The sequence below is a fragment of the Cryptomeria japonica genome, chromosome 6 (genome assembly GCF_030272615.1).
Source record: "Cryptomeria japonica chromosome 6, Sugi_1.0, whole genome shotgun sequence".
In the NCBI taxonomy this organism is placed as follows: Eukaryota; Viridiplantae; Streptophyta; class Pinopsida; order Cupressales; family Cupressaceae; genus Cryptomeria; species Cryptomeria japonica.
Genome location: NC_081410.1, coordinates 81,541,492 through 81,554,773, shown reverse-complemented (window position 1 = coordinate 81,554,773; position 13,282 = coordinate 81,541,492). Strand labels below are relative to the sequence as shown.

General features: G+C 34.5%; 1 protein-coding gene across 1 annotated transcript; it reads left to right on the top strand.

Moving 5' to 3' along the window:
* Nucleotides 1-10,922: 10,922 nt before the first annotated feature.
* LOC131072863 (lysine-rich arabinogalactan protein 19) lies at nucleotides 10,923-12,398 on the top strand. The gene is made up of 3 exons (XM_058009147.2): nucleotides 10,923-11,076; nucleotides 11,157-12,043; nucleotides 12,126-12,398. Exons 1-3 carry the CDS (start codon nucleotides 11,061-11,063, stop codon nucleotides 12,201-12,203), a joined length of 981 nt encoding a protein of 326 aa, XP_057865130.2. The 5' UTR covers nucleotides 10,923-11,060; the 3' UTR covers nucleotides 12,204-12,398.
* The last annotated feature ends 884 nt before the right edge of the window (nucleotides 12,399-13,282 follow it).

Sequence of the window (13,282 nt, the reverse complement as noted above, 5' to 3'; positions counted from 1 at the left end):
AAAATATGTTGCTTACTTGGTAACCTTGATATTATGCTACAAATATTATCAAAAGGGTTTTGTAATAGCACAACCAACATTGCAGTGCATGCACAAAGTGAAATGCTAAAGAAATTTTTAACTCTAATGAAGATAAATTAACATTAAGATAAAAAGAATAATACATGTAAAGTAAAGCATGTCACCACATCAAGTTAGCCTCAACATAGGAAAACTGAGATGATGCAACATACAATCAAACAAGATCATATAATAGAACATAAGGGATCTAAAGATCTGCGGTAACAATTAATATGTGACAAGTAATGTATATCAATATATTTTTTTAGTACCTCATCCCATAAATGTAGTGGAATTATGAGTACAAAGGAGGAAGAACACATACAAAACAAAAAAAATTGTGTCAACATGGAAGAGACATAAATGCCTCAATGGTTTGCATCGTCCATACAAGATGAAAGAAAAATGCATTAATGATAAATGGAAGAATGAAGGTACGCATAGTAGAATGTCAAAACACGTGTTTCCTTTGTATACTAGTGCCAACAGAACATCATAGGCCATCCAAAGAGAAAAAACACAACAAAATACATGTGAAGAAATAGATCACAAGGAATAACATCACACAAGAAAACACAAAAATATAAAGGGTACTATTGTGATCCATTCTATATAAAATAATCCACATCCAAATCTTTCTCATCATAAATAGATGGTGGGAAAGATACTAGAGGAACTCCAACAAATGTGGTACTAGGAGTGGTACTTGGTTCCATACATGAAGGACAATTCACTAAAGTCAGATCATCATGCTTGTTTCCAAAAGATAAATTTGTTGATTTAGAAAAAGGTTATGTATAATTTTTAATTGTTCTCAACCTTGTTCAACTATCTTCTTTGAATCATCATTTGGATAAATCACAAGTGATGTAATAGTGCTATCAATTATGTTGTGAGAATTATAAACCACAAAAGAAGAATTCATAGAAGGGACTTTTAGACTTGATGGAGGGGAAGGAAACAAGAACTTAATCTTTTGGCTAGGTTGGTAAAGATAAGGTTCAAGAGTTGGGGAAGGCAAATATTGTTGAGGAATTAATCTAGGGTCTAATTGCATAGGAGAAGAATCATCAAAGGAAGGTTTACTCACTTCAAAAAGCAAACGATCTATATCATGACAATATCTCATGTGTTATTTCACTTTATGATTGTTAGAAAAATTGTGTCTCAACCTTGTGATTATAAAAGGTTGTTGTTGATAAATGAGAATAAGGAGCTACAAAGGAGGGTACCCTCATTATGAGGTCCATGGGGATGCCCACCCTTGTCGAAGGGGAGTTTGGGATTTGTGCACCTCAGTGAGGGTTCGAGGTTAGCGCCCCCAAAACCTATATTTTATGGATAATTTATCATTATAAATCTTGACTATTTATCATTAGGTCATAGATCTAATGGTGGATATTATATGTGATTTTCTTTCCCTAGAAGGAAACCCTATTTTGTAAGGCATTATATTATGACTATGTATTGTGATAGTTCGATAGCTATTGAGTTTCATGTGTATCTCTAGTTGGTGATGATCCTATGAGAAGCTTTCTCTACAAGTATATAATGTAATCTGTTTCTTTTTATGAATAATATATTGGGTAGCTTTTGGAGTGTGGGGTTTTACTCTCGAAAGGATTTTTCCACATAAATAATTATGTTAAGGTATGCATGCTATTTATGTTTATTTATTTTAATTTTCTATAAATTTTGTAAAGATATATAATTTTTTTGCATTACCCTCCTCTCAAGATTAGTCTACAAAGTTGTTTTTCTACCTTAACTTCTTTTCAACGATTCTATTTAGTCTAGTAGGGATCTTGTGTAGGAGCATTGAATTTTTTGGTAGAATGGAATAAAAATTCTTCAGGGGGTTTAGTAGGTTCAATTGGGTAATCAAATGAAATTCTCCATGGTGAGACAAGGGTTTAAATCCGCTATGATGAATAGTGTACATGTAACCTTCGGGCAAAAATTTTAAGCACTTACAAATTATAGAAGGGACCACCCTCATAGAAGTGAGCCAAGAGTGACTCAACTTCATGTGAAATTTATCCAAGGATGGAATCATGGCAAAGTGTATATCCATAAATTTTGGTTATACTTGGACACAAAAGAAATGCAACCAAAGATAGGACAAGTGGAATCATCATGCATTCTAACCAAGAATTGAAATTTCTCGTACACGTCTAGGTGTAACTCAGGTAGATTTAGGAACTCTTTTATAAAAATATTCATCATGGAATCAAGATCAATGAGTAATCCTTGTGTGGGTTTATCATTAATTCTAGATGTAATGTACAAAGTTCCATCAAGTACATGAATAGAAGAATCGATGTAGGTAAAGGTAATGTCAAGTTCATATTTGGTTTGATAAAGATGAGAATCTATCATGATAATTAAGTTATTAAGAAAGTCATATTGAGGATCAGGATTAGTATGCACTATCTCTATGGAGGGTTCTATAAGATTAGTTGAATGAGATTGAAAGTATTGGTAAAAATTATAATTTTTTGGTTTAGAGGAGCTACAAATTATTCTTTTTGTCATTTACACCAACCACTTGAATGTTGTTAGAGGCAATGTGGTCTTGACTTCCATTTCTAAGGTGGATAAATCACTTGTTGAATACACCCCAAGACTAAGAGGGGGTGGGTGGAATCAATCTTGAACAAAAACTTAAACTTTCATTAGAACTTCATATTTAAAAACCTTAATCTAATCAACAACAATGAAAGATAAAATAATTAACAACAATGTACAAGAGAACACCAAATTTGCATGGAAAACCCAAGAAGGAAAAAACCAAGGTGAGATCTATCTCACAATATATGAACATGATTACAATTTTTTTAAGGCTCACTTTCCAAGGAAGCACACTACTCTCAGAAGGGACTTGCAACTAAATTTCACTAATTTTGGGAAAGATACAAAAGGACCTGGCTAAGAGATTCACTATCTCAAAGCAAGATACATGAATAAATGAATTACAATGAATGGTCCTTCAAAATAATTGAATCCAAAAATCTCCCTTAGAATGTAGTTTCTCTTGACTCATTGCCTCAAGAAACCATTTGGCAATTTAGATCCAATACTTTCACCACACACCCTTACTGCTTCACACTCGCATCTACGATAATCTAGATTAATCCACATGCTTTGCAAATGAAATGAATTCAAAAATAGACCATCCTCAACATCTCAAAATTTAAATAAGGTCGACTAGAACAAGGGACAAGAATTGTTCCCACTAAGTTGGGCATAAAATAAATTGTGATGAAAAAGGTCCAACCCTAGAGATAGAGAGGAGGTATAAATGTAAGGAATTTAAGTAGTGAAACAACTTCCTACACTAACCTTGAGAGTAAGGTAATGCAAAATTTTGTATAGATCTTTACAACAATTACAACGACTTAATAAGATTAAACATAAATAACAAGCACACCACAACACAATGATTTACATTGGGAAAAACCTTTCAAAAGAAAAACCCCACACTCCAAAATCTGCACAATATAAAAATCAAGAGGATATTACAATATACTTGTAGAGAAAGATTCTTATAGGAGTATCAACAATAGAGATATAGAGACAACTCAACAACTATCAGAATATTTGAATACATCACATCTCATAGTCATAATACAATGCCCTTATAATATAGGATTGCCTTCTAGGATAAACAAAGTACACGAAATATCAACCATCATATCTATGACCTAATGATGTAATTGATTAACGAATTGATTAAACTATGTGATGTAGCAATATTATGATCAATTAACCACTTAATTAAGAAGCATGATATATCAATATTGGGATTAATTAATGAATGCAAGAAAACAAGTAATAAACTTAAAATTGAGTGCCTCTAAATCTTAATTTTTTAATGAAAATAACTTAAATTTGAAAATCCAAATCATAAATTATGCGAGTATAAGACAAGCCAGGTTCACCAAAATGAAATGGTGGAAAATGATATCCTAGCTTATTTATGCAAACTAAGATCTCAATTGTCCACACAAGATCATTGGGAAACAATGAACAAGGTTCAATGTCAATCTTACAAGGAGAGTTGAACACTAATCGATTTTTCCATTTTTTTATTATTGGTTGTGTTTGGAATTGGATATGCAAGATCTAAATTTAATGATATAAAATTGATAACTTTTAGAAATAATAATAAAATGAATTCTACTAAAAATCAATATAGTAGCACCGTTCTGGAAAGAGGATGCAAAAAGGAACTTGTAGATACATTTTAGAGCTGGAAATGTTAGACTAGTGTGTTGGGTGCCTTGGTCTAAGATGTTTGTTGTCAACAAAAATTTCTAGATTTCAAATTTGAAGGCTCTCTAGATCTCTTCACCCAAAATTTGGCTAAACAATGTTAGAAAAGTGTTTTGGGTACCCCAGTCCAAGTGTTAATACCTATTTGAAGTTTGAGACTATTTGTCATTGTCTTCTCTAGACACTTTTTATATGTGATCAGCTATGAACTTTCACACACAAAAATGGGGGGGAAATGGTCATTTTGTATAGGGGCTTGCATAAGTCAAAGCCTATGTTGGTGTTCCCACCTCCACTACAACAATTATTGATGAAAAGGATAGATTATCCTTAGATTATATAGAGGCTAGAATAATAATTAAAATGTTTGAATTGAAATAATATACCTTAGATATGAAACCCTAGGCTTGATGTTGCTTGAAATATGTTAATGTAAGCCTTCATCATGGAGAAATATATTACGATTGATAGTGGTTGTTGAAAAAATTATCTATTCTTGAATGCTTGACTCCTTAATTACAAATTTATTTTCAATTGAATTTCTTATGGTTGATTGAATTCTCAACTGTGTTGGTTCTTGATCGAAAATGTTTGAAACAAGAGAGGTAGTTGTATTATATGAAACTTACACCTTTTCAAATTTAATTTTTGTGGAAGGTTGACATCATAGGTTAATTTCCCACTACTTTCAAATCCGACATTTAATATTCAAAATTTTGGGCCAAACTGTTTGGAAAGCAGTGATGAGCACCCTAGTCCAAGATAGGGGCACTAAGTCCCCCAGTCCTAGTAATTTGATCTAGAACAAAGCTCATGAATAGGTGAATGCACCAAGTTATTGAAAACAATCCCAAAACATAGCATAATTAGACATGAATCAGATACATTAGGTACAACCAGTAAAGTGGGTCCAAACTAAGTGCGGAATTGTAAGGGATACAATTTACAACACCACTTTCAAATTTTGAAATAATATTAACCAAACAAATTGGGATATTCTAGTATATATTATAACTAAAAAAAATATATTTTGGTATAATTTATTTATAAAACTATCATTACTATTTAATTGCTAATAAAAATTTGATCAAGTGAGGTTGATGGGATCTCAAGTTATTTGTAGCCAAAAAAGATGCCTTTATTTTCTTTCCATATTGCTAACTCTAAATTTTACTCACTAAGAAAAGGAAATTATTTTGATAAATATATTTTAATAAATGTTTAACTTGCATGTCCTAAAACATGTAACACTTTGATGCCGAATAAATGTTTTTGATGACTATTTATGAAAAAATAAAAAAAAGGAAGTATTTCAACTCAACCAAGATTATCTCCCATTATGTGGTGATTTTTTTAGTTTTTTTTAATAATTTTTACCAAAAAAAAATTATATGAATTGATCTAACCTCAACTTTTGGGGTTAGTGGCTTATGTGATTAATTTTTTTTAAAAATGATAATGTTAATTAAAATAAAATGAAATTTATATTTTCAAAAATTACACGTCAAGATTTAATAGAGTATTTTTATAATGAAAATAAATTTGATATACATGAGTAGAAGTGATAGAAAAATTAATTTTATTTAAATATTTCTATTGTTTATAATTTACATCAAAGTGATGCCACATGCATGTCTAGGGAACACTTCTGTCTAGGAATTGTTCAGCTAGATCTGTTTTGATTAAAAAAAATTAGCTATAACACTTTTTTAGCTTGAAATATTTTTTATTTAAAAATGCTTAAAATTGAATTTCTTAAAAATTTGTTCAAAAGGGTGACAAAAATCTATATTGTTACCCAAGTCTCCCTAGTTATTTCCTCTAGGAAAGATTCCTCTAAAAAACTCTTTGTGCTCGAAATAGGCAAAGATATCTCTTTGGATAGGAAGTTGGAGTTCTCTCCCAACCAATAAGACATTGGTTCATGCTTTGAATGGGAGAGTGTTTCTTTTTGTTTTCTTGTTGTGTCGGGTGTCTGGTTTTAGTTTCTAGGTTTGTTAGTGTTTATGGTTTCTGTTGGGTTTGTTTTAGCATCAGGTTTTTGTTTATGGGTTCTCACTCCTCGTGAATCCTTGGTTTTGTCGCCTTTTGTTGTGGTTATGCAGGGTTTGGACCTCTCCCAGTTTAATATTTTCAGAACCCTATGTTGTTACCCTCTAATTACGAAGATTAATCCTCATTTGTGGGTTTAGCTAGCCCATATCAAGTTGACATGGTATAGCTTTTTAACGTAAAAATATTAGAAAGCTATATTCATAATTAGCTAAAAAGTTAACAAATTTATTTCTTCATGTGATAGAAGTGACATATCTCCACTTATTTTAATTTTTCATATGTCTTATTGAACTTTGATGGATCATTGAGAGGGAATTAGTGGCAATCTAGGGTTGGATGTATAATAAGTTATTTAGATAAAAAAAATCATTTCTATCACATTAATAAATATCAAAGAGGGAACAAACAAATAGGATGAAGATTAGGTATTGGTTCTTGGACTTCAAAATTATCATCAATTTGATCTAAGAAATGTAAATTAAAGGCAATTTAATGGATATTATAAATATACTCTACAAATAACATATTAAAACAACCTAGCCAGGAAAAATAATTGTAAGTATGTGTGGGTGGAAGGTGATTCTAAAAACATTATTAATTATCTTAAAGGTACTTCAAATCCCTCTTGGAATGTCAGAGTTTGGATTAATTTAAAGGCTAGGTAAATCATTAATACTTTTGATCAATGTATCATATCCCATGTTTTTAGGGAATCCAACTTTGTACTTGATTACCTAGCTAATAAGGGAGTGAGAAGTATTAGTCAATTGAGCTCGACCAATGAGGATATATTGGATATTGAGATTTTCTTGCTGGGTATGTGCACAAAGATGGTGGTCAGAAAAGTAGACACCACCCAAAAAAACATGGAAAAACAAGCAGCGCATACGCAGTTCTAAAATTTGAATTCACCGCATACGCGCTTAGGTTTGTTGTTCCCGAGCCTAGAGAAGGTAGCGCTTAGCTTATATGACATAAATTGAGGTAGCTAATTTCATGAGTACTCTTGCCATTATTACAAGATATGTCTCTAGAAAGACTGGTACCTTTCCACATAAGGTGTGTGTTTATAATGGATGGTGTCATTAGGGGGGAGTTAACTCGCATGCTTTGTGTGTAGATATCGTATTTTTTTGGGCTTTCTTTCCTTGTTTGAAAGCTGTGAGTTTTTTTAGTTACAGAGTGAAGAAAAGAATGGGTGGGGTGAGGAAGAGAATTGAACCTCTAAGTTGTGTGCAGCTTAAGAAGGATAAGAAAATTTGGAGGATCCTGGAGAAAGGAGGTGTTACCCCATACATTGAGAGGTTAAGGGGAGAAATAAGGATGTGACTGCCTATTTTGAGAAGCACTGGAAAGATGGCACCATTACTCTGCATGGGTGCAAGGTTCTTATTGATGAGAATTTGATTGCTCAGGTCACTAGCCTTTCGACTGATGGGATGAAATTCTATAGGGACAAAAACTACTCAAAGGAGGCGGTGCTGAACTTCCCCAAAAATGAAGAGGAGAGGGCCAAAATGATAAAAAAAACGGCGAGCTACTTCTGTTATTAAGGAGTTATGGGTGAAACTTCTTAAGGTAATTATGTAATACTTCACCCTTGATGGTAAGTTTACTAGGGTTTATGGTCATCATTTTGTGCTTTTGAATCATTTATGTTATCATGTCAAGGTGTCCCTTCCTTTCTATCATATGTCTACCATGAGGGATAATTTTAGGGACCATAAAAAGAACCCTGTTAAGTTCCCTATCCTCCGTGAAGAGCTTTTGGTACTTATTGATTCCCATTTTTGTGCCCTCCCTACCCCATCTCATTATATCCCTACTTCTTCTGAGGATGATACTTGTGCAGAGGAGTCGGGTGGTGAGGAGTCCAATTTGGACTCTGAGACAGACTCCCCCCCCCCCCCCCCTCATTAAAAATCCAAACCTGTTATCTCCCCGAAGGCCAAATCTTTTGTGGGTAAGGATAAGAAGGTATGGAAGCAATTGGTTGTGTCTTCTTCGTCCACCTTATTTGGCAAGGATTCCCCTGTGTCTAGTGGCAACAATGCTAACTCTGAGGGCTCTACAGGTGGTTTTGAGGATGGCATTAATCCTGATAGCCAGAACATTGACAAACCCCTTTCGTCACCCCCTTCGCCGCCTAGACAAAATGCAACCAAGGATCTCCATGCAAAGAGTGTGGAACTGAGTGATAAGAGGGATTATTATGAAAATATTATGGGAATGGCTAGGGACCATGCCATTGACACTTTTAGCTTGTTCAAATGGCTCTTTCATGAGCTAAAGGAGGTCAGAATCAACCAAAGGGCTTTGGGCAGCAAGATGGATGCTATCCCTGTTGTTACTGTTCAGGATAATAAGAAAGATAAAGGGCATTGGACGGAAGATGAGAAGAAATTTGTGGTAGACTGCATCAATAGAGAGATGGAGGGTATTGATCAAATGCAAAAAAGATTTGAGGATAGGCTCACCCAAGTGGATGAAAACTATAATAAAATTCAAGCCACCCTCAAAACAATTATGACCAATAGCCACAAGATTGTCAAATAGACGACATATGCCATGAATGCAATGGCAAACAATCTTGATAGAGGGCAACAGGAGAAAATTCTGATTAATATTGGTGATGACAATGAGAAAATCCAGGATGATCAAGGCCCCTTGCAAGAGGACCCTGGGCAACATGAAGAAGAAAGCAGTGATTCAGAGCGAGGATTATAAAGAGATTAGGATGACTACTGACAAGATGAGCATGTTGGAGGTTGAGGTTGCTAAGACCCTCAAGAGCCTCATGTGATTGTGTTGTCTTTCTGTGTGTTTTGTGTTTTTTGTCTATTGGTTCTTTGTTGATCCTTTGTCTTCCCATTTGGGCGCTTGCTCTTTTCTTGGTTGCACTTTGTATTGTCCTATCTTTTGCAGCCTGTTTTTGTTTTGGATATTTCTAACGCTCTGATTCTAAGTCTTTTAGAATTGTTTTTGTAAAGGGTTTCGGGCCCCTTCAAATCCTGTTTTTGCCTTAATCCAAAACATATTAAAATTTAGAAAATTAACAATAATTTGTTAAAAAATTTAGTTGTATGTTAACACATTAAATCTTTTCATAATAAAACAATGTGATTATAAAGAAGCTAAGTATACTACAAATTACTACCAACTTTTCCTTTGAGGTGATCCAAGAAAGGAAAGTTAGTGTGATAATTTGAAATGTGAAGAGCTAAATTCATACTTCAAACTTAAACCATAGTTTACTACCACACATTATTAGATATGATAAATGAGGATGCGGAGCACATCAAATTTATATCTAGACAAGGGAGATCTTAGATTATATAAGAAGGTGATCTTAATATGAGCCAATTGAATATGCAAATTAATGATATCTCACTTTTCATAGTGTAGCAACATGGGGATCAAGGATTACTCTTGATGAGAAAAAATTATTTACCTAATCAATAATGGCTATTAGATGGTATTCTTAGGTGTAATTTCAAATTTGAGACTTATGAAAGTGTTCAAACCTAATTTGGCTTTCTCCTTATATGAAACATTAGTAAAAATAAACATGTATTAAGTAGTTTAAATGATTTACTATTGATCAAAGCTCTAGATTTAAATCTTCATATGGATGGTGGTTCTTCCTCATCCAATGGCTCCTCTAGAATGACTTGGATGCAAGGCCAAAAAGGTTATGGATTTTTTGAAAAGTCCATGAGTTAGAGTGAGAAACTAGATTAGAGTGGATGATCCCCATGTTAATCAATAGCTCAAGGAGTATGAATAGTGCATTGGTATTGTTAAAAAATACACATTACTTATATTGCTATAAAACATTGGTAATTATGAAGCTCTTTGTAAGTTTCTACAACATTTTGGTTATATACTATGTAGTTGTTGGTTGAATCTATTATATTTAGAAAAATTGTTTTATTAAAATGAAATATATTATTTATAAATCTTGTAGATGAATTGATATGAAATTTTGATATAATTCAAAGATCAATTCTATAATTTTTTCTGTACTTTTTTATAAAAGAAAACAGTCCCCTAGTACATATTCATCTAACAAATAAATAAATAATTATTTCAAAAACATTACTTACTAAACAATCATGAAACTGAAGAAACTTATGTTTATGGTTAATATACATTGACCCTTTGCCTGTTTACTAAATTAAATACAAATTGTAAATTCGAACCAGTCAGAATAATTTTTACGCAGAGCGGATAATCATGATTTCTAATCTCACAATCTATGCATGAATATGAACTTGCGTTTGGTACTGAGCTCTACTCACTTAGTAAACACTCCACTGCACCACCTCCTTTCGATTCAAGCAACTCGTGGGAATCCATGAATTAGGTGCAACATCTCTGCGCAGATAGACCAACCATCGCTTTACTCAAAAGCAAGTGCAAAATTAGCATTATGAAAGTAATGCCAAAACAAAAACAAACACCTTTTTTATCAACTCATCACTGTCTTATTGCCCTGGTATCTTCGGAAGGTAAGAAGCTAACATCACAACCAAGATGGCATCCTCCGAGCAAAAGCTGAGCCACAGCACACAAACCACAATATTACCCCTCAACAGGAGATCTCTTTGCTCATCTATTTCAATCTTAGGCCAGCAAATCTCATGGAGGACTGAGAAACCCCAGTTGCAATGTCCTCAGTTGCAGGTATGTTTCTACTGTCTTCCCATAAAGTTTATGAAACCAAATCTATGGATGTTTTATCAAAGCTATTGTTATGGATGCAGACTGGAAAATGGGGCTGAGAAGTATTTGTAGAAAATGGATATATTTATGCCTTGTTTCATTCTTACTTGGTGCCACAGTAGAAACAAAGGTAGCAGAGGTGCTAGCATCCTCAACTTCTTTGCCCCCAACATCTACCACCACGCCTACCCCTCCCACCACCACCACACCAGCCCCTCCCACCACCACCACCACGCCTACCTCTCCCACCACTACCACACCAGCCCCTCCCACTACTACCACGCCTACCCCTCCCACCACGCCAGCTCCTCCCACTACCACCACCCCACAGCCACCCACCACCACACCAGCCCCTCCCACTACCACCACACCACAACCACCCACCACCACAAAGCCCCCAACAACCACGCCGGCGCCACCAACACCACCAGCAGCACCAGTCGTCGCCCCTAAACCACCCTCATCACCACCCGTGCCGCCAGTGGCTACAACACCTGTGGTGGCCCCCACCCAACCGCCACCCAAAGCCACACCTGCAACACCACCAATTTCATCTCCTCCCACTATAAGCCCATCTAGTCCCCCACCCATCGCCGCTCCACCTGTCTCCACACCACCAGCCGTACCCCCAGCTATCCCTCCTCCTGTTCCTACGCCAGTGGCGCCACCCGTAGCGCCTCCGGCTCCGGCGCCTCCTCCGAAAGCACCGGCACCGGCACCAGCACCAGCACCACTAAAGCCTCCTCCTCCTGCTCCTGCTCCTGCACCATCACCTTCACATAAGAAACACCACCACCACCACCATCACCACCACCACCACCACCACCACCATCACCCGCCTCCTCCACCACTGAGCCCGCCGCCACCTCCGCTTGCTCGACAACCACCTTCAGCCGACGATTTCTCTCCAGCACCATCGCCTTCACGGGTAACTATTTTTATCTTGAATCAAATTAACAATACTGTCGATCTCAACTCGCTCTTTTGATTTTTTTGTTTTTTTATTGCAGAATGGTGGAATGAAAAGCTTCACAGTAAGTTTGGTGGCGAGCGTCTTGTTTCCTTCATTTGTCATGCTGTGGCTTTGAATTTACACAATGTTGAGGAATTTTGCAAGGATAGAATTGAAATACAAGCAAATTAATAAAATCGGGTTTTCTGCATAAACATGCAATCAATCTGGCAGCTTCGTGCATATGCAGTTCCATTGATATTCGTTTTGTATCCTGGACATTATTATAAGCAGGAGAGTTTAAAATAATACGAGAAGGATTTTATAATTAGTTTTTCTTTACTGTTATCTGTTCATCAAACTTTGAAGATTGCGGATGGTGGAAGACTGTGGCATCTAAAAAACCATTAATTGACTTATCAACTAATGAAGTGGAAGCATCTTACTCACCTCCAACAAGTGCGTGGGCCATATGGACGAATATGTGTGTAGGGTGGTGCTGGAATTTCATATTTTTAATTATTGTAAACACTTCATAGATTTATAGAGTAATTTTAAAAATTAAAATAAAGTATAAATACGAAGGTTAGATGTGAAATACAGCCTGGATACATATATAGCTCATTGAAACAAAAGTAAAACTATTACTTCTTTTTTTTTCCCTGTAAATTAATCATTCTATTTAATTTTTTAATGTTATTTTTAGATATTTTTATGATGTGACTTTCTTAATAACAAGAGGGTGTGAGTATATTAAAAAATTAATTTAATTTAAATTTGACCATATTATGATGCATTAGAAAATTCATTGTGAGTTTTGTATAAATATTTATGTTTTTTCAAATAGATTTTTTGAAAAAAAATATATTGGTTCCAGAATTTAAGATTTTATTATGGAGAGTATTATTAAGTTGGATAGAGTATGATTTAGTACAAAAATATATTTAATATTAGCAACATATTAATTCAAATATAATAAATAAAAAGCTTATGATTAAACTTAATAGATTGGAAACAATGAATGCGAAAAAGACAACATTAATATGACTCTGTTATTATAAGAAAATATTTAATGTAAATGTTCTTTACTTACAGTTTTGCATAATAATAGTTTCAAATATACTAGAAATATAGCTCCTGAAATCAGGTGTGCATGATTTCTAATACAACATGAAATGTCAAAAGCTAGTGTTCTATATATATAATCTAGCTAAA